General features: G+C 37.5%; 1 protein-coding gene across 3 annotated transcripts; it reads right to left on the bottom strand.

Annotated features, from left to right (window-relative positions):
* Positions 1-1,704: 1,704 nt before the first annotated feature.
* LOC144967057 (toll-like receptor 1) lies at positions 1,705-16,951 on the bottom strand. 3 transcript variants are annotated; one of them, XM_078903849.1, is made up of 6 exons: positions 16,805-16,928; positions 15,591-15,642; positions 7,661-9,747; positions 5,031-5,200; positions 2,721-3,021; positions 1,705-2,650 (listed from the first exon to the last, which is right to left on the bottom strand). In XM_078903849.1, the coding sequence occupies exons 3-5, from the start codon at positions 9,725-9,727 to the stop codon at positions 2,796-2,798; spliced, it is 2,463 nt and encodes an 820-aa protein (XP_078759975.1). In that variant the 5' UTR covers positions 9,728-9,747; positions 15,591-15,642; positions 16,805-16,928; the 3' UTR covers positions 1,705-2,650; positions 2,721-2,795. The 3 variants fall into 3 exon arrangements, with proteins under 3 accessions (XP_078759975.1, XP_078759976.1, XP_078759973.1); XM_078903850.1 differs by lacking the exon at positions 15,591-15,642 and having other exon boundaries at positions 16,805-16,951; XM_078903847.1 differs by lacking the exons at positions 15,591-15,642; positions 16,805-16,928 and adding an exon at positions 14,002-14,071.
* Positions 16,952-18,255: the final 1,304 nt, after the last annotated feature.

The raw sequence follows: 18,255 nt of genomic DNA, 5'->3' as shown, positions 1-18,255 counted from the left end.
CAACTATGCGCCACTCAGAGCGGGACTCGAACCCTGAACCTTCCGATCCGAAGGCGATTGTCCTTGTCATACCTCAGACCGAACAGCGGCACAGAAACCGAGATAAACTCGTGGATCTAATGACTCTATAGAACACTGAATCAACAAGAAAACAGGTCTCCCCACTTGACCCTCTCCTCACCAATATAGGAAAATCGTCACATTCGTTACGATACAACCAACATTTTTCTTATCCAAATTGCTTTTGTACATCATAAAACTTAAAGAAAATGAACAGTTTGTTGTAGAGCATGTTTTGCTAAAGAAATTATTTATCGCAGATTTTACTGCTATTGTATTTGAGTGATAAAAAATATATTTTGTGTTAGTTGGGTGTGAAGCTTTGGGCGAAATCTTGAAAATGGCTGGTAAGGAGAGGGTTAACCACGACCACCCCCATCCGCCATTTCCACACTTCTTTCATTGCGACACATGTTTTTTTAAACTACAGTATTAAAAAAAAAAACAACAACAAAACATCAATTATCGTTTGTTGAAATACCAAATTTGTGACCCACCGTATCAAAGCGGTATTATGCCGGGATCCACTCGGTAAGGGACATTGAATTCATAGCCACAAATATCCAACTTGGGTTTAATTTCTGTACGTTATCGTGGAGTATAAAGACTATTTCTTGCATTGCAAAAACTTCTAAGGTCCAATTTCTCATCATTTTATCTCTAAATTCACTTTTTGGTGTCTGAATCATCCCGACATAATACCGTTTTGAGACGGAGGGTCACATTTTGGGCACCCATGGAGTTCGGCTTCACACGTGAACGATTCTGATTCAATCCATAATAATGTGATTTTTTTTCTTTCTCTTCAGGTATTCGAAAGAAGAAAAAAAAAAAAGAAAATAACGACCAAAAAAAATAAATAAATAATAATAATAATTTAAAAAACCTTATCTATAATTTAGCGAGCGAAATATCCACAAGGGAGGTCAAAAGAAAAATCCCACCCAGAAAACGAATGCCATGTGTCTCCCTTCCCTAAAAACAAAACAACACCCCCCCCCCCCCAAACCCTCCTCACCTACCCAAAACAGTTAAAAAATAAACAGAAAAAAAGAGAAGAGAATAAAAATTTCTACTTAAACGCGCACGGGAGCCGCTTTACCAAAGTTTCCCTTAAAGCAGCAAACTTAACTGTTGAGAACGTGAACATGACGCCTGTTGGACGATATTACATTTAGTTTCGAACAAAGACAACACTGTTAACGGCCAGGTACTCATTATACACAAGAGTATTGTGAGAGAATGTGAGTCAAGAACCTTTTTCCAATGACTTATTCCACTTGCCCACGAGCGAGCGAGGCTCGAACCCAGAACTTTCCTATCCGAAAGCGAGTTGTCATACCCAAGATTAAATAGCCGCACTAAGACTTCTTATACTGTGGGTTTGAGAATTGCTGGGTTAACAAGATGTACACTCAGTCCTTCTCTTTTCTACTATTTCTGTTTTTTTATGAACTAACATTAGGTATACTCATTACATTGCTTTGTTCTCTATACGATTATCTTTTTTCATATGTATTGGGGAACATTCTTTGACTCCACCTCGCTACACTCTCTGTTCCAAACCCTCTTTTAATCCATGCACTCGATCGTAGCCTCTCTCTCTCTCTCTCTCTCTCTCTCTTCTCTCTCTCTCTCTCTCTCTCTCTCTCTCTCTTTCTCTTTCTCTCTTTCTCTCTCTCTCTCTCTCTCTCTCTCTTTCTCTCTTCTCTCTCTTCTCTCTCTCTCTCTCTCTCTCACACACACACACACATACACACACACAAACAATCTATCTCTCACAGACACACACGCGCGGCGCCCACACACACACACACGCACATACACACACACCAACGCACACACACACACACACACACACACACACACACACACATGACACACCAGGTAAACGAGACGACTTGATCTAATATTTTTTTTTTGTTTGTTTGTTGCTTTAGGTCTCTTCCAACACAATTGAGGTTATATGAGAGACCGCTGAAACAAAAAAACAAGCAATCTAACAAAAATAGTACAAATTTCAATCAAAAGCATAACCTAAAGATATCATAAGCTAAATTATAAATAACCAAGAACAAACAGGCAGAGGATTTACAGGAAAAAAAAATATCCCCTGTCAAAAATACAATCACAAACCAAAGAAGCAGGATAGGCTAGTAAAGAGAAGAAACGACATCACTATCGGATCGTACACCCATGCGAACATCATAGGTATATGATTCAAGGGTGATGCTCCCATCCAACCACCCGCTGATCTAAAATAAAAATTGTTTTATTAGAGAACACATTATAATAATATTCATAATTCATATTCATTTCACACAAGCTTTGTGTTCTAACCATGTCTAAATTTAAACATAAACAAAAATACAATTGAGACTCTCCAACCCTCTTTAAATATGTTACACACACACAAACACACACACACACACATATATATATCTGGTTACAACCTTAACAACAACAACAACAACAACTACAACTACAACTAAAGCTGCTGCTGCTGCTGCTACTGCTTCTACTACTCCTACTACTACTACTACTACTACTACTACTACTACTACTACTACTACTACTACTACTACTACTACTTACTACGACTACACTACTACTACTACTAACACTACTACTAACTACTCTACGACTAAACTAATACTTACTCTATCACACATGATACGACCTGAACATAAGCCGCACGTAGACTTCTTCTCCGCCTAAAAAATAAATATTTGAACCTAAACAACAGGTCTGTCTTGTCTCATCGGTCTATTGCGGGCTTTCATTTTCCTGACACAGCCTTCTAGTTTCCTCCAAAATATACCACTGACTCTTGGATCACCCGGCCATTTCAAGAACGTTGTGCTGCTTCTTAGGGCGGCGACGACTGCGCTCATTTCATGCTGTTTCATTGTCTCGAGTTCTACCACAAGTATTGACGGGAGGTCATGCTCTATGACGTGTCTGGATCAAAGTGGGAAATACATATATATGTCAAGAAAAGATATTTGAGTTATGTAAGAAACAAAACAAAAACAAAAGACAAAACAAACAAAAAATTGAGCTTTTATATAGAGCAATATCCACTAAACGTGCTCAAAGCGCTTTTTACAAGTGGTCCCTGGTCAACAGCAACACTTAGCATGTAGGATGGGACATGACGCCTGTTAGGCGATATTATATTTTTTTCGGACAGAGACAACGCTGTTAACGGTCAGGTACTCATTTTACACACACGTGAGTACGGTGAGAGAATGTGAGTAAAGAGCCTTTTCCAAGGACTCAACTATGCGCCGAGCGAGGCTCGAACCCAGGACCTTCCGATCCGAAAGCGAGTGTCATACTACAAGACCAAATAGCCACACAAAGAGGAAAATATCAAAAGAGAAATAAATAATGACAAAGGCGCTTAATGACAATTTTTGGTCTTAACCCTCTCCTTACCACCAACGGCAAAATCGTCACATTTGTTACGACACAATATATATTTTTTCTTATTCAGAGGAGGAAGAGGAAGAGGAAGAAGTGGACGAGGAGAAGGAAGAGGTAGAAGAGGAGGAGGGTGATGAAGAGGAAAGAAGAAGGAGAAGGAGAAGGGGAGGTGGAAGAGAGGCTCCTGCTTAACTGTGAAGGCAGTTTTATTTCATCAGGTAGCTACCCTGGTGTTATTGGTTTTGAGAAAACACTGAGTTTGCGTGAACTGGGCCGATTAGAGATAGACGACGATTGGGATTGTTTGGAAGCTTTAACTCCGCCCACTTGTCATTATGACATCAGAAATGCTATCGCCGTCTACATCTACGCCAGAATAGAAAGAGAGGGTGGAGCTACCATGATATAACATTTTACAGATGTCTAATAGGATTCAATAGTCGTAACGTCACTTCCTTCCTAATGACGCATGGTAACTTAGCAACACTGGCTCTAAACTATCGTAACAATGGCGGACGCAGTATGAAATATTTCTCCGACGAGCATAAAAGCGTATCCAGAGGAAAAAAAAAACCCCCATAAATGTGATCATGTTGTAACTTTTACACATTCTGGTCACAAGGCATATGACAAGTTCTAGCCAGCTTGAAGAATAAAAAGTAATGATTTTCTTTGTTCAGAACCAAGATGACCGCCGTTGCCGGGCGGCGTGACATCAGACTACTGAATCCAATTTCATCATAAAAGTTCTGTCCACTGCTGACGCGAGACTTACGACTGGCACAAACTGAGCTCCATGTCGCACCAGTGACACCGGTGGATGAGGAGGGGGAGGAGGAGGAAGTGGACGAGGAGGAGGAGGAGGAGGAGGTGGAGGAGGAGGATGAAGAAGTGGACGAGGAGGAGGAGGAGGATGAAGAAAAAAGGGAAATGATGAGGATGAAGAGGAAAGGAGAAGGAGAATAGGAGGTGGAAGAGAGGCTCCCGCTTAACTCACTCAATCTTAGAGATTTTTGCTACTTTTCGAAACTGGAAAAAATGTATTAAAACTAAGCATGTACATAGATAGTTTTATTCAACTACCATAAACAAGCAAAAACTAAAAACATTAGCTTATAATTTGTCTCAGAAAAATGTAATAAATAGACATGGGGTAAAAGTAACTCGGGTTTACTACGGATATAGTCGGTGTTAGGGTTGAGTGAGTTAACTGTGAAGACAGTTTTATTTCATCCGCTACCCTGGTGTTATTGGTTTTGAGAAACGAAGTGACTATTCTCATCCCCCTAGTCTAGGATGCTAGTCTTCATAATAGTAGTCCACAATTGTTGTATGTTTAATCCAAAGGTTGTAATGCAGTAATTTGTTAAGTTTCTTGTCACAAGTTGCACAATTAAAAAAAAAAAATCAATCAAATCCAAATCGCAAAAAGACGTTTTTTTCGGTAATCCAATCGGCCGGGCCGGGGGGGGGGGGGGGGGGGGGGGGGGGGGGATGAGAAAAGAGGCAGCCTTTGAGAAAACATCAGACGAGAGACTTACGACTGGCACAACCTGAGCTCCATGTCACACCAGTGACTTTTGCAAAATGGCGAGCTGAGGACGACCAAGATGTGTCGACAGGAATTCATTGCAGTGACGATGTTGTCGATGATTGAGTGGCCTGCCAAGAAGTCACGTTCGTGGACGAAGGCACGAAGGTCCCATTCATTCTATAGTGGAAAATATAAAGAATGATCATTGTTTAAAAACCTCTAAATTAAAAAAAAAAACCAAAAACGTAAAGTAACCCCCCCCCCCCTCCAAATTAAAAAACAAATTATACAAACGCACAAAACAAATTATTAAATAATTTTTAAAAACATACAAACAAACAACAACAAAAATCAAAGAGACTGATACTGATAGGGATTTCACGACCTTATAGTCAGTGCAGTAGGTACCGTTTTGCCAGATCGATAAAATTTTTTAACTCAACGAATTGATATGTAACACCCCCTTTCTTATTTGCTTCTACTAAACTACAGCTCTGGTAAAAAGGAATATCTGGCCGATTGATGATCTGCTGCGCAAACAATTAATTTTTGGTGCTATATATATTCCAAAAATGAATATAACAGCTTCAAAAAAAAAAAAAAGGAGCAGGATACCAAACACGACACGTTTCGGGCTCAAAATCCTTCTTCAGCGAACAACAACAACAACAACAACAACAACAACAAGAAAAAAACAAAACAATCATAAGATTTTTCTACAGAGACGACCTACAAATTATCTCAGTCGGAATTTAGTAATGTATTTTATGTCTTTACTGTTTTTTTGTTTTGTTTTTTTTGTTGTTGGCTGAAGAAGGGTTTTGAGCCCGAAACGTATTTTGTTCTTATTTGAAGCTGTTCTATTCATTTTTGTTTATTACTTTTTACAGTCCACAGCTCGTAGCAGCCTAGTAGTATAATATGATTTTAAACCGAAATCCACAACTTATTGACCTCAAGGATAAACTTAAGGCCCTGTATACTCGTTCAGTCTTTCAGCTCTCGAGTCAATATAATTCCCGATGTCTTATCACAAATCGATCACAGTCCCTATAGATCTACATGATATTATAAACATTCACTGATGTAAAGTAGTCTACAGTTGTTTGTTTTTGTTTGTTTTTAATTATCTCACTCAACCCTAGAGATTTTTGCTACTTTTCAAAATTGGAAAAAATTGTATTAAAAATGTTCACGTATAGATAGTTTTATTCAACTACCACTGACATGTAAAAACTAAAAACATTAGCTTTGAGACTATGTTTATAAATTGTCTCAGAAAACTGTAATAAATAGGCATGGGGTAAAAGTAACCCGAGTAAACAACGGATGTAGTCGGTGTTAGGGTTGAGTGAGTTAAGGGTTTTACGGCGCTTGCAACACATTTAGGTTATATCAGCGCCAGTAAAAAGGAAGAAAATGGGATAGTAAAAAGTTAAAGCAACCAAGAAAAAGTAAGACATAGGGGAACTGGTAACAAATAGGGATCATATGTAGATTCCAAGAGTATGCCACCAATGTACTTAGTTTGAGATCCCCTATAAGTCTCATCCGGACACAAGCACAAAATCCAACAAAGAGATATACACTCAAATGCTTACATTATACATTGAAAATAACAAATATAATAATACATAACAGAGAGATGATTTACAAGGAAAAAATATCATCTCCCAAAACTAACTATACATTCGACTGTTTCCCTCCCAGCTAGGACTCCGGCTAGGGCCAGGACAAAACCAAGACAAAGACAGAAAGCATGTTGGAAAACCGATATAAGGGGATAGAAGACACAGTATGTACCCCCTTGCCCACTATGGGAGTAGTCTACATACTACACGAAGTTTGAGGATGGTGCCAAACAGTGTGTAACCCAGATTTGAATTCCGAAAATAAATGCGAAATTACTAGATAATCTGTTATCCATATTTTTCTTCTTCTTATCATGAAAATCTGTATCTATAAGACTTTTTCAACAATAAGTTTTAAAAATACATCAGGCCTAGAAGTGATTCAGGAAAATATTTTACCCTGCTTTTCCCTGCTTTTTCCTGTTTTTTTTTTTTTTCCCAGGCTCTGGGGACAATTTTAAGGTAATATTTTCAAGCATGCTCATCAAATCTAGACCAGTTACCACTACCATAATGTATTACATTCACTTATTATCATTGTGTCATGCAAATATATCATAATATGAAATTTTAGATTTTTGTTCTGACTAAAATTATATTGTTTCTTATTATAAATAAAACTAGTTACATAAGCCATTAATTCAATTCTCAGCGTCCAAATCAACCTACTCCGCCAAATACTGATTTGAGGCGATAGATCACATATTAATGGGACAGCGTGGCTCAGCGGTACGGTCTTTGCTTCATACCTTAAAAAAGGTACCGAGTTCGATTATCCCCTGCGCATGTGGCCTTGAGCAAGTAGTCACCTCGCCTTAGCTAAGTTTGCGGCGCTGCACTGCGGATGACGCCTGGATTAATCCAGTCTTCCCTTGGAATCGACTCTAAAAACAAATCTCCCCTATGGGATGAATAAAAGGAATTTTGATTGGATTTTTTATTTTTATTATGACAAATTATAGAAAAAAAACATGAAATAGCAAAAGATTGAAGAGAAAGTACCAACCTCAACACGATGGAGCAGCTCATCAAAGACCCAGCCTGAGTCGTCATTGCAGTAAACGATGAAGACATCGTGCGTGACGGCAGGGTTCTCTAGTTGTTCATACGGTCCAGTTGACTTCCATTGATATAGCGCAATGCGGATATGCCACCGGTATCGGTAGACGATGGAAAAGACGATAAAAGAGATAACGAATATGGCCAGACATACCGTAAATATGATGTATGTCCTACGACTATACAGACAAGCCTGTTTGGACAGAATAAATTCTGAAACCATCATTCCAGGACGGTCTGCGCATTGGTAGCCTTTGGGAAAGTCATAAAATTTCGTGCGCCCCTCTTTCACGAGCCAAGCTTGGAACCAAAGTAGGTCACAGTTACACTGGAAATTGTTTCTATTCAGGTCAATTTCCTTCAGTCGTTGAATGGTTTTTGACGAGAAAGATCGAGGGCTGACTGTCGTGATTTGGTTTTGGTCCAAGAATAACTTGTCAAGGGAGGTCATTGCGTCAAAAGCAGCAGGAGGGATGGTTGTTATACTGTTGATGTACAAATACAATCTTTCGACGCTTGACAACGGAACGAATGCTTTGGAAGGAATGAATGTCATTTGGCATGAGCCCATGTTTATTGAAGTAAGTCTGGATAATTTTGAGAATAATTTTACGAAGGACTCTTCTGGGAAGTTGAGAAAATTGTTGTGATCAAGTAGAAGAACTTCCAAGGAGGGGCAGTTTTGAAACATGAAGTCATTGATATCTATTGAGTTGAACTTTATATGATTTTTGCTTAATTGTAAACTTATGAGACTGCCGCTTGAAAATGCATCACTTTCGATCTTTGAGATATTGGATTTCATACGATCAAGACGGATAACTTCTAATGACGTTAGACTTTGAAGAGAATTATTATAAAAAGTAGAAATGTTGTTTGAAGACAGATCCAATCCTTTTAATTTTGGCAAACACAAGTCTCTATGATCAGGGAAATCTTTTATAACGTTGTTAGAAAGATAAAGTTCTTTTAACCTCGGTAACATGGACTGTGTAAATTGCTTCTGGGAATGAGGGAAAGGACGTATGTCAACCATTTTCCCCTCACTGCATGTTTTGGGAAATACTGATATATTGTTGTTCTTAAGATATAAGAACTCCAGAAAAGGCGTAAAGTCTGATACCATTTCATTTATGCTGCAATTTTTAACACTCAAATACTTCAAATTTTTCAGAACAGAGAATTCACGCAAGTCAAGTCGTAGTAAATAATTGAAGTCTAGATACAATTCTGACATTCGAATGTTGGCAAATGGTTGAAAATAGTTTTTGGGGATAGGTCCTGGCAAACCAACACCAATCAGATCTAACCTTTTAGACGGAGGATATCTTAAAACATTTCGAATATTCTTGTAAGTTAAGCTGTTGGAGTTTAGCAACAAGTATTCTAATTTGCCGTTGAAACGTGCAAACGTTTTCTCTGACACTGTGCGTAATCTGTTGTAACTGAAATCCACAACTCTGAAATCAGATACGTTGGCAAAATAGCTCTCGTCCAAATAAGGTACGTTGTTGTACTGGAATATAAGGCATTTTACTTCCGGTGGCAATTTGGGAGCATAGCCAATGTTGGGTACGTAACGCTTTCCTGAACAATCGGCTAATTGACCTTTACACCGACACACAGACTGCCCGTGAGTATAGCATACTTTACTTTTCCCATTCATTTTGCATAGTGACTTTATTAATGAATGCGATGTGTCCGAAAATGATAGTAGGTCTCTTGGTGCAGATTTTTTATTGCGAGGAGAAGGGGGAGAAGTTGACAATATTGTACCGCCTTTGTCTATCGAATTTAAATGAAGATTATCGTATTGAGAAAAACTTGTTGTCACTTTTAACTTTTTGAATTCCTCTTGGTGCCTGTTGCTTGCCTGAAGCTGGATGTGTTCTTGGTTAAGATGATGCATCTTCAAACTTTGATGAAATCTCAAAGTTGAACTGTCGTTTTTGTGAACTTGTGCAGATTGTGCCAACATCAAAAGTGACATCAGAATGATATGGTGATGCTCCATGTCTTTAGTGAGGAAATAATCTAAGGATATGAGGAAAATAAAAGGAAATATGTTGAGATAATAATGTATAATATTTTATTGTCAACGCGTGGCAACAAAAATAAATTTAAATTGCATTCGCATCGTTGTCTTCTGACTTAAATTTTATAGATGCGCCATTTGTCTCATTCAATTAAATTAACATTTTGTATTAGCGGTCTAATTCCTATTGTGAAGCGTGACATTTTTGTTTTTACATGTTAATGGTAGTTGACTAAAATTATCTAGATCTATGTGCGTGTTCATTTTTTTTCCAATTTTGAACAGTTTTGTCTTTTAAAGCGATTTTCTCCGTTTATTAATTGTTGACTCTCCTTCCTTCAAATATCAATAACTTCGGCCTTAATTAAGATACTTACAAAATTCAAACTGTTATTTTGGCCAGAAATAGTCCTCTGTTTGAAAATGTAATCATGTTTCATTCGAATTTTTCTGACATCCGATGAATCTAGCCAGATCACCGCACATGATAAATTCCTATGTAACTATCTCTGTCTCTCTTTCTACTTGTTGAATGTCGTCATCTTTTTTCGCGCAGATCATTAAGCACGGTTGATGACACGTGATCGAGCATATATGGATTTTTAATACATGCTTACGTCACAAAGGAATAAATGGTAAACTAAAAATATAGAAGGATGCATAATATTAAATCTAGCCCATAATTGCGTTCATTTGTCAGACCTGCCAAAATGTGCACGTTGTTGTAAATCAATTGTGATCGCCGTGCACATATTTGCAGGTCTGATAATTGAACACAATTGGATTCAATAGTCTGATGTCACGTCGCCCTGCAAGGGCGGCCATCGTGGTTCTAAACAAAGAAAATCGGTACTTTTTATTCTTCATGCTGACTAGAACTTTTCATATGTCTTGTGATCAGAATGTATAAAAGTCAAAACATGATTAGATTTATAATGGTTTTTTTTTTCTCTTCTGGATACTCTTTTATACTCGTCGGAGAAATATTTCATAAGGGCGTCCGCCATTTCTCCTATAGTTTAGAGCCAATTGCTAATTAATATGCGTCATTACGATGGAAGAGACGTCATGACTGAGGCTATAATGAGATTGATTTAACATTGGTGTAATAGACAATAATATTTTACTTCAGTATGAGAGTACTTCCTAGATAACAATGAGCCTATAACAACTGTGACCCCTCGCCTCAAAACGGTATTATGTCGGAATGATTAAGATGCTGGGAATTGAATTTATTGTCAGAAATATCCGACTTGCAATGAGTTTGTATGTTTTATTGAAGAGAATGAATATCGTATCTTAGAATGCTAAATAGCAATAATTCAAATTTTTGACCAGATTAGTTTTAATTTGGCTTTTTTAGTATATGGTTCATCCCGACATAATACCGCTGTGGGACGATGAGTCACAATTTAGGTTATCAGACCTGCAAATACGTACAAGCCGATCTTCCCAAGCATGAATTATGTCAAGTGATTTAGAAGCTGAAACTTGAATTTATAGCCAAAAATTTGAAACTCGAGGTTAAATTCTATTCGTAATGAAGTTGAGCATCCATGTCGCACACTATCCAGTAAAACTAGTAAATAGAGGTGCCCAAATGAGTCAATAAAACGGAGATAAAGATAAAGGGAATAAATCTGACTCATGAATGAACAACACAAAACAAACGACATTTCGGCCCTTGGCCTTTATCAAGTAAACACAGAATACATATATATTTATATTAGATAAAATATTACTGTGTTTACCAAGACCAAGGGCCGAAAGGTCGTTTGTTTTGTGTTGTTCATTCATGAGTCAGATTTACTCCCTTTATCTTTATCTCCATTACCCAGTAAACGTGGATGGATGGTGGAGAATAATTAAATACAATTTCTTAAATTGCAAAATTCTCAAAGTTCGTATTTCTATCACTTTGATTCTAAATCAACTTTTCAGGGTTCTAATCACCGTGGCATAATGCCGTTTAGAGACAGCAGGTCACACGCATATCGATGGCCCGTTGATCAAACCTCTGAAGTAGGTATAGTATCGCAAAGAGGCGACTTCAGAGGTTTGATCAACGGGCCATCGATATGACCAACTTGGAAAAAGGAGAGGGGTAAATGAAAATTTTGTGATGCGCATTGAGCATGGTGAAATCGTGAAAATGTGATTTTAGCTACCCCTGTATGGCCAATATACTCATGGGTGCCAGCAGGAAGAAGTGATGAAACCTGCAACTAAAATCTCGACACTTTGCCAAACCTGAAAATGTTCCTTCTGAAAATGCGGCCTAAACTTTACTCTTATTTCATCACCGATTTTATACCATTATTAAATGATTTCACAGCAAACATATTGACACAATGAGGAAATTAATTTGATTTTAAAACCAACCGAATTTTTGCCGATGCTATTAGGTTATTTTACTCAAAACACTGAAACCGGAGGTATTTGACTTCGAGATATCGCGAAACCGGAATTCCGGCATGAAACGGAAAACTGGCACCCATGAATATACTACACATGTTTAGATAAACACGGATTATCTGGCAGAGAAAGTGGGTCCAACATCAAAATAATATTATGCTGTGGTTGCAATAGTGAAGAATTTTAATATGAATGCATTATCATCTCATGTAGTTCCATATCTGAAGCAGACGTCGGAGGTCATCTTCCGCCAAGCTGATCTATCTCTTGCCAATTCTATTAAAGCAGCGCCACCTTTCTCAGCTTCATCTGTCCAAGTTCTTATCCCTTTCAAATACGTTATTCTTTGTCTTCCTCTTATTCTTTTTCCATTCATCTTTCCAGTCAAGGCGAGTACTTCCAAACCAGGGTGGCGGATAATGTGTCCTAAAAATTCCATTTGGCGTTTGATGATTTTTGTTATCAGTGATCTTTTTCTGTTTGCCATTTCTAAAATTTCTTCATTTCTTTTCCTTTCCATCCATGACACCCTCATCATTCTTCTGTAAAACCACATTTCCACTGCCTCCAGTCTTTTAACCATGGTCTTGTTTATGGTCCAGCTCTCACAACCATATAGCAGCACAGACAGTACATAGCAATCCAGGACTTTGATTTTTGTTTTCATGCTAATATTCCTGTTTTTCATAATTGTATGCAGCTGGTTGAATGCATTCTTCGCCATACCTATTCTTTTCTTTATTTCACAATCTGATTTTCCATTGGATGTTACATTGAAGCCTAAATTTGAAACATTCAACTTGAATGCATTAGGTAAGTTAAATATCATAGATGACTCATTGAAATGGGAATGGGATGGTGTCCTAAAGTGTTCATTACCGGTTTGTGCTGTGTTAAAACTGACAGCTACTCTAGATATAAATAAGTGTAAATGTCACAAAGACTATGTCATATTATTTTAACGCACTCAATCCTAGAGATTTTTGCTACTTTTCAAAATTGGAAAAAAAATATATTAAAAATGAGCATGTACATAGTTTTATTCAACTACCACTGACATGTAAAAACTAACAGCATTAGCTTTGATACTACGCCTATAATTTGTCTCAGAAAAGTGTAATAAATAAGCATGGGGTAAAAGTGACCTGGGGGAACTACGGATATAGTCGGTGTTAGGGTTGAGTGAGTTAAACAGTGGTAACCGTGTTGTCAACAACATAATATTATTGATTACACATTCGTGGCATCATTTTCGACACACAGTCAAAACCTTCTTCTTCTTCTTCTAGGTTCCATGCCTGGTCCAGGCTTCGGATACTGCATGAATTATCTCTCTCCATTCCTCCCTGTCTCTTGCTTTTTCAAACAGCTCGTGGATTGTTAGGTTGGTGAAGCCCTTCAGTTGGTCTATGAGTGTTTTTCTTTGTCTCCCCAGGGCGCGTTTACCAGGTATTTTTCCACAACTTGCCATGTATTCATTCTTATCTTTCCTTACTAATGTGACAAAACCAAAATTGGGACATGGAATGTCAGGACCTGTGCCCAAAAAGGAAAACTAAACAACATTCTAAAAGAAATGAAACGGCTCAAAATAAATATTCTTGGCCTGGCAGAGATGAGATGGAAAGAGCAGGGAACCATGTCAAAACAAGAAAACAACACGACATATAAGATCATATGGAGTGGTGGAACCTCTTTCCAAAAAGGAGTAGGGATGATCTTAGACCAACAATCAACCAAATTTTACAAAGGGCACGTAGCAATCTCAGACAGAGTTTTGCTGAATAAGTCAAAACCAAACAACACTAAAAGTAAAAGTATCAAGAAAATCAACCCACCCATTAATTTATCATCATGAGCGTTGTTAGTCTAAAATTATCAGAGAACAGTGGGGGCTGCCTGAAGAGCCTGGGAATGTAAAAGGTGAAAACGGAAAAGCTACGGATGGGCACAGTATGTATAGATAGTATGCAGATGACGTCACTCGGGCCTTTGTTATTGTTTTTGCCATCCGCGTTTGTGAGTTGTTCTCACTAAACTGTATTAACCAGACTATAAAAGTTCATGGTTTCATAGAGTTTGTGTGTTGGTCCGTTATACTTCCGGATGGCAATGTTGTGAACTCATTGGCCAAGCGCATTCTATCTATAGTCTGGTTAATATAGTTTAGTGAGATTTACTCATAAACGCGGATGGCAAAAAACAATAACAAAGATATGAGTGACGTCAACTTCATACGATCTATAGAACTGTCTGTGCCCATCCGAAGCCTTTCAGTTTTCACCTGTTCGTTGATGTTATTTGATCATGATCGTCAAAATAAAACAAAAATTGACCTCAAGATAAAACCAGAGAGAATAAGATGATATGGATTTGCTTACCAGCCTATGTAAATTTAAATTTATCGTCAATTTTTTTTACCTCCTCCTTTTTCTTCTTCTTCTTTTTCTTCTTCTCCTCCTCCTCTTCCTTCTTCTTCTTCTCCTCCTCCCCCCCTTCCTCTTCCTCATCCTTCTTCTTCTTCTTCTTCTTCTTCTTCTTCTTCTTCTTCTTCTTCTTCTTCTTCTTCTTCTTTCTTGCTTTCTTTCTTTCTTCCTTTTTTTCTTTCTTTTCTGTCTTTCTCAAACAAACGTAAAATATTGTCCATTATAACAATGTTGAAACAAGACTAGAGTTGCGTGCGGTAATAAGACCTGCAAATATGTATACGTCGAACTTAGTTTTAAAAAAAACAAAAGACAACCCCCCCCCCCCTCCAAAAACAACCCCCCCCCAATAATTAAAACAACCGAACAAACAAACAAGAATTTTTTTTTTTTTAAAATAAGGGTTTTCAAGTTTAAGATGCAGTACTCATACTTTTGTATGATAAGCGTATTAAATTTAAGAGGAATTGTATAAAGTTAAGCTTGAAATGCAATTGAAGACCCTAAAGCTTAAAGTACGTAAGTCACAGGAAATTAGTTTTGAAGAAAAGGAAGTTAAAATTTGGATTAGGACATAGAGTATACCAAAAAAAATTGTAGTATTGAGACCGGGAACTTAGATTATATTTATTGGTGAGTAGTTTTGAAGAAAAGGAAGTTAAAATTTGGATAAGGCCATAGAGTAGTATACAAAAACAATAAGAAATTTGTAGTATTGAGACCGGGAACTTAGATTATATTTATCATGAAAAAAAATTGGTGAGTAGTTTTGAAGAAAAGGAAGTTAAAATTTGGATTAGGCCATAGAGTAGTATACAAAACAATATAATTTATATAAACTATATATATTTATATAATAATATTATATTATAGAAAATTATTTATTATATATATAAAATATATATATATATATAAACGGCATTATTTTAAGAGACAAAATTTCATAGACTAAAAGGACGATAATATGTAGGGAGAGTTTTTATATTTTGATTGAAACTTACCCACAAGGCGGTTCCAGCAGCTTTTCAGTTGGGCTTACGGCGACATGGATGACTGGGTTTAAAAAAAAAAGGACAATATAATAAAGGCGACGGTTTAATAATCTATAGTTTTATGCTTGTGAAAATGTTCTAGACAATGCATGACAGGAGAATGCCGATTATAGAGGGCAGAGTCCTAGCCTAGGCGGGGTCCTAGCAATAGCCGCCTTCAATTATCAAGCTATAAGTCCACACTTGAATCACTCAATTACTTAACTTAGCCCTCCGATTTGCGAGCATTAAAAGATAAATGCCACATGGAGACATACCTACACATTGCATAGCGGCGTAACATGCATATATATTAAATTTTAAAACATCGTCAACAATATCAACATTTTAAAAAAAAAAGTTGGTGGGTGTTTTTAAAAAGAAATCTTATTATTCATTTATTTATTCATTTATTCATTTGATTGACTCTCATATAATGAAAATGCGTATGTCAGTGGTTCTTTTATCCAATGTTATAAAGCTTGAAAGAGGGGTATTGTGTTCCATTATAAATTAGATCTCGGTGCGAAAAATGCTTTTTCTCAGGCACAGGAATTGCACCAGAGCTGCCAACCTGAAATTTCAAAAATTCGTAGTTTCCAAGGGAAAAATAGAAAAATTAACTTTAAATATCTAGCTTTAGAAATAAACAATTTGCCCTCAGCATGATCCCAAAACGGTTCAGAGTCCTGAATATATACGTTCTAAGGAGCTAAACTGTCCTTCTCAACAAGATTTATTAAGTCAAAGAGGCTAATGCAGTTCTGCATATGGAGCCGGAAATTCGTATTACTACGAATGTTTTGTCATACTCGGCTGGTCTGCATTACACATCCCTCGAATCATGAGCCTTGCTTTTTACCTGCATGTTAGGTCGGAAGCGATGTCAACGGAAAGAATCAATACGAAAACACACTGCACATTCTAGGCGATTAGAGTTTGGTATTCCTGTTGCGTAAACTTAGCGAATTGTTCTAGCATGATATGATATAATACACATACACAGGCTATAGGTAAACCGTTAAGTCCAAACATCACAAGAATGGGCATTGGCTAAGGATCGAGGTCCCTGTCGCTCTCTTGCTTTGTTTACACTTAGATACATAATATGCATTCTCGGGCACTAGTTAAGGAGCAAGGGAAACCAGAGCCCGAGAATGCATGTTTTTTAAAGATATACTCACTTCAACTTGCCTCTATTTACACTGGATGGATCAGTCTGTTCCACTCCACGTTTTAAAATTATGTTAGGCTAGATAGCAATGTCGCGATAACCGTCCGTCCTTTCGGAGTGTGTCACGTCATTTCAGGGAATTCCCCACCCACTGCTCACTGAAAAAAAAAAAAACAATCAAAAGTTAGCACGAGCACAGCTGTGTGTTCAGTATACCGGAAAAGATTATGGCTGAACTGTTTGACCGAGCGCGAGAAGGCGAGGTGTTCGGCTGTTTTAGCTCTGTTAATTTAAGCACAGCATAACTGTAACCGGGGTGGGGTAAGTTAGAGGTTCGCGCTCCATTCCAGCATAAAATTTTCTTTCTTTCTTTCTTTTTTTGGTACTCCCTTGGCAAATAAATCTTACTTTTCAACTTCAACACGTTGACACCATTCCTGGTGACTCGAGAATTTTGATCGACTGTTAACATTTATTTTTTAAATTTATTTACTTGTACTCACGATTCACTTTTACGTTTATTATCTTAATTTGGGACACAGTGAAAGACTTTGGATACGAGAGACTATAAATAAATAAAATGAGCTTTTATATAGAGCAATATCCACTAGACGTGCTCAAAACGCTTTACAAGGGGTCCCTGTTCAACAGCAACATTTAACATGAGGACGGGACATAACGCCTATTAGGCGATATCATAATTTTTCGGACAAAGACAGCGCTGTTAACGGCCAGGTACTCATTTTACACCTGAGTACGGTGAGAGAATGTGAGTAAAGAGCCTTTTCCAAGGACTCAACTATGCGCCAAGCGCGAGGCTCGAACCCAGGACCTTCTGATCCGAAAGCGAGTGGCATACCACTAGACCACATAGCCGCACAACAGAGACTCTTTCCCGAAAAATACCCGTAGTTTAGTTCGTTCACCTGTAATTAGGGTAAATAGACATGTATTTTAAAATGACGATTGCGTTTCTCTTACTTATAATGCCAGGTTCATGCGTGGTTTGTTGGGACAATGACGACTTTATACTTGATGAAATTGTTCTAATTCAATCTGACATAATTTAATGATTAGAAATCTTCTTTACTTAAAACAAAATAATCCCACAATTTAATTAGTTTAGTACTTCGTTATGATAGTTATTGAAATTAAATCACTAAGAAAGCTATGAGTCAAAATTTATTGCCTTGTGCGTAACAATATTATGAGTCCGGAGAAAAACGAAACAAAAACGAACAAAGCAAAAACCAACAACAACAACAAAAGAGAGAGAACAGTTTTATAGTTATAGTGCCTTGGATGTGTTTAAGGGAGCGTCAGAGAAAGAGAGAGAGAGAGAGAGAGAGAGAGAGAGAGAGAGAGAGAGAGAGAGAGAGAGAGAGAGAGAGAGAGAGAGAAGGGGGGGGGGGGGGGGTTAAGGACTGCTTTGTAGTACTCTCAGGATTTTTTATGGGCTCC

This window comes from Berghia stephanieae, chromosome 3, assembly GCF_034508935.2.
Source record: "Berghia stephanieae isolate SIO BIC M18660-M18661 chromosome 3, UCSD_Bste_1.3, whole genome shotgun sequence".
Classification (NCBI taxonomy): domain Eukaryota; kingdom Metazoa; phylum Mollusca; class Gastropoda; order Nudibranchia; family Aeolidiidae; genus Berghia; species Berghia stephanieae.
Note: the sequence above shows the minus strand (reverse complement) of the source record. Positions and strands in the feature narration are given on the sequence as shown.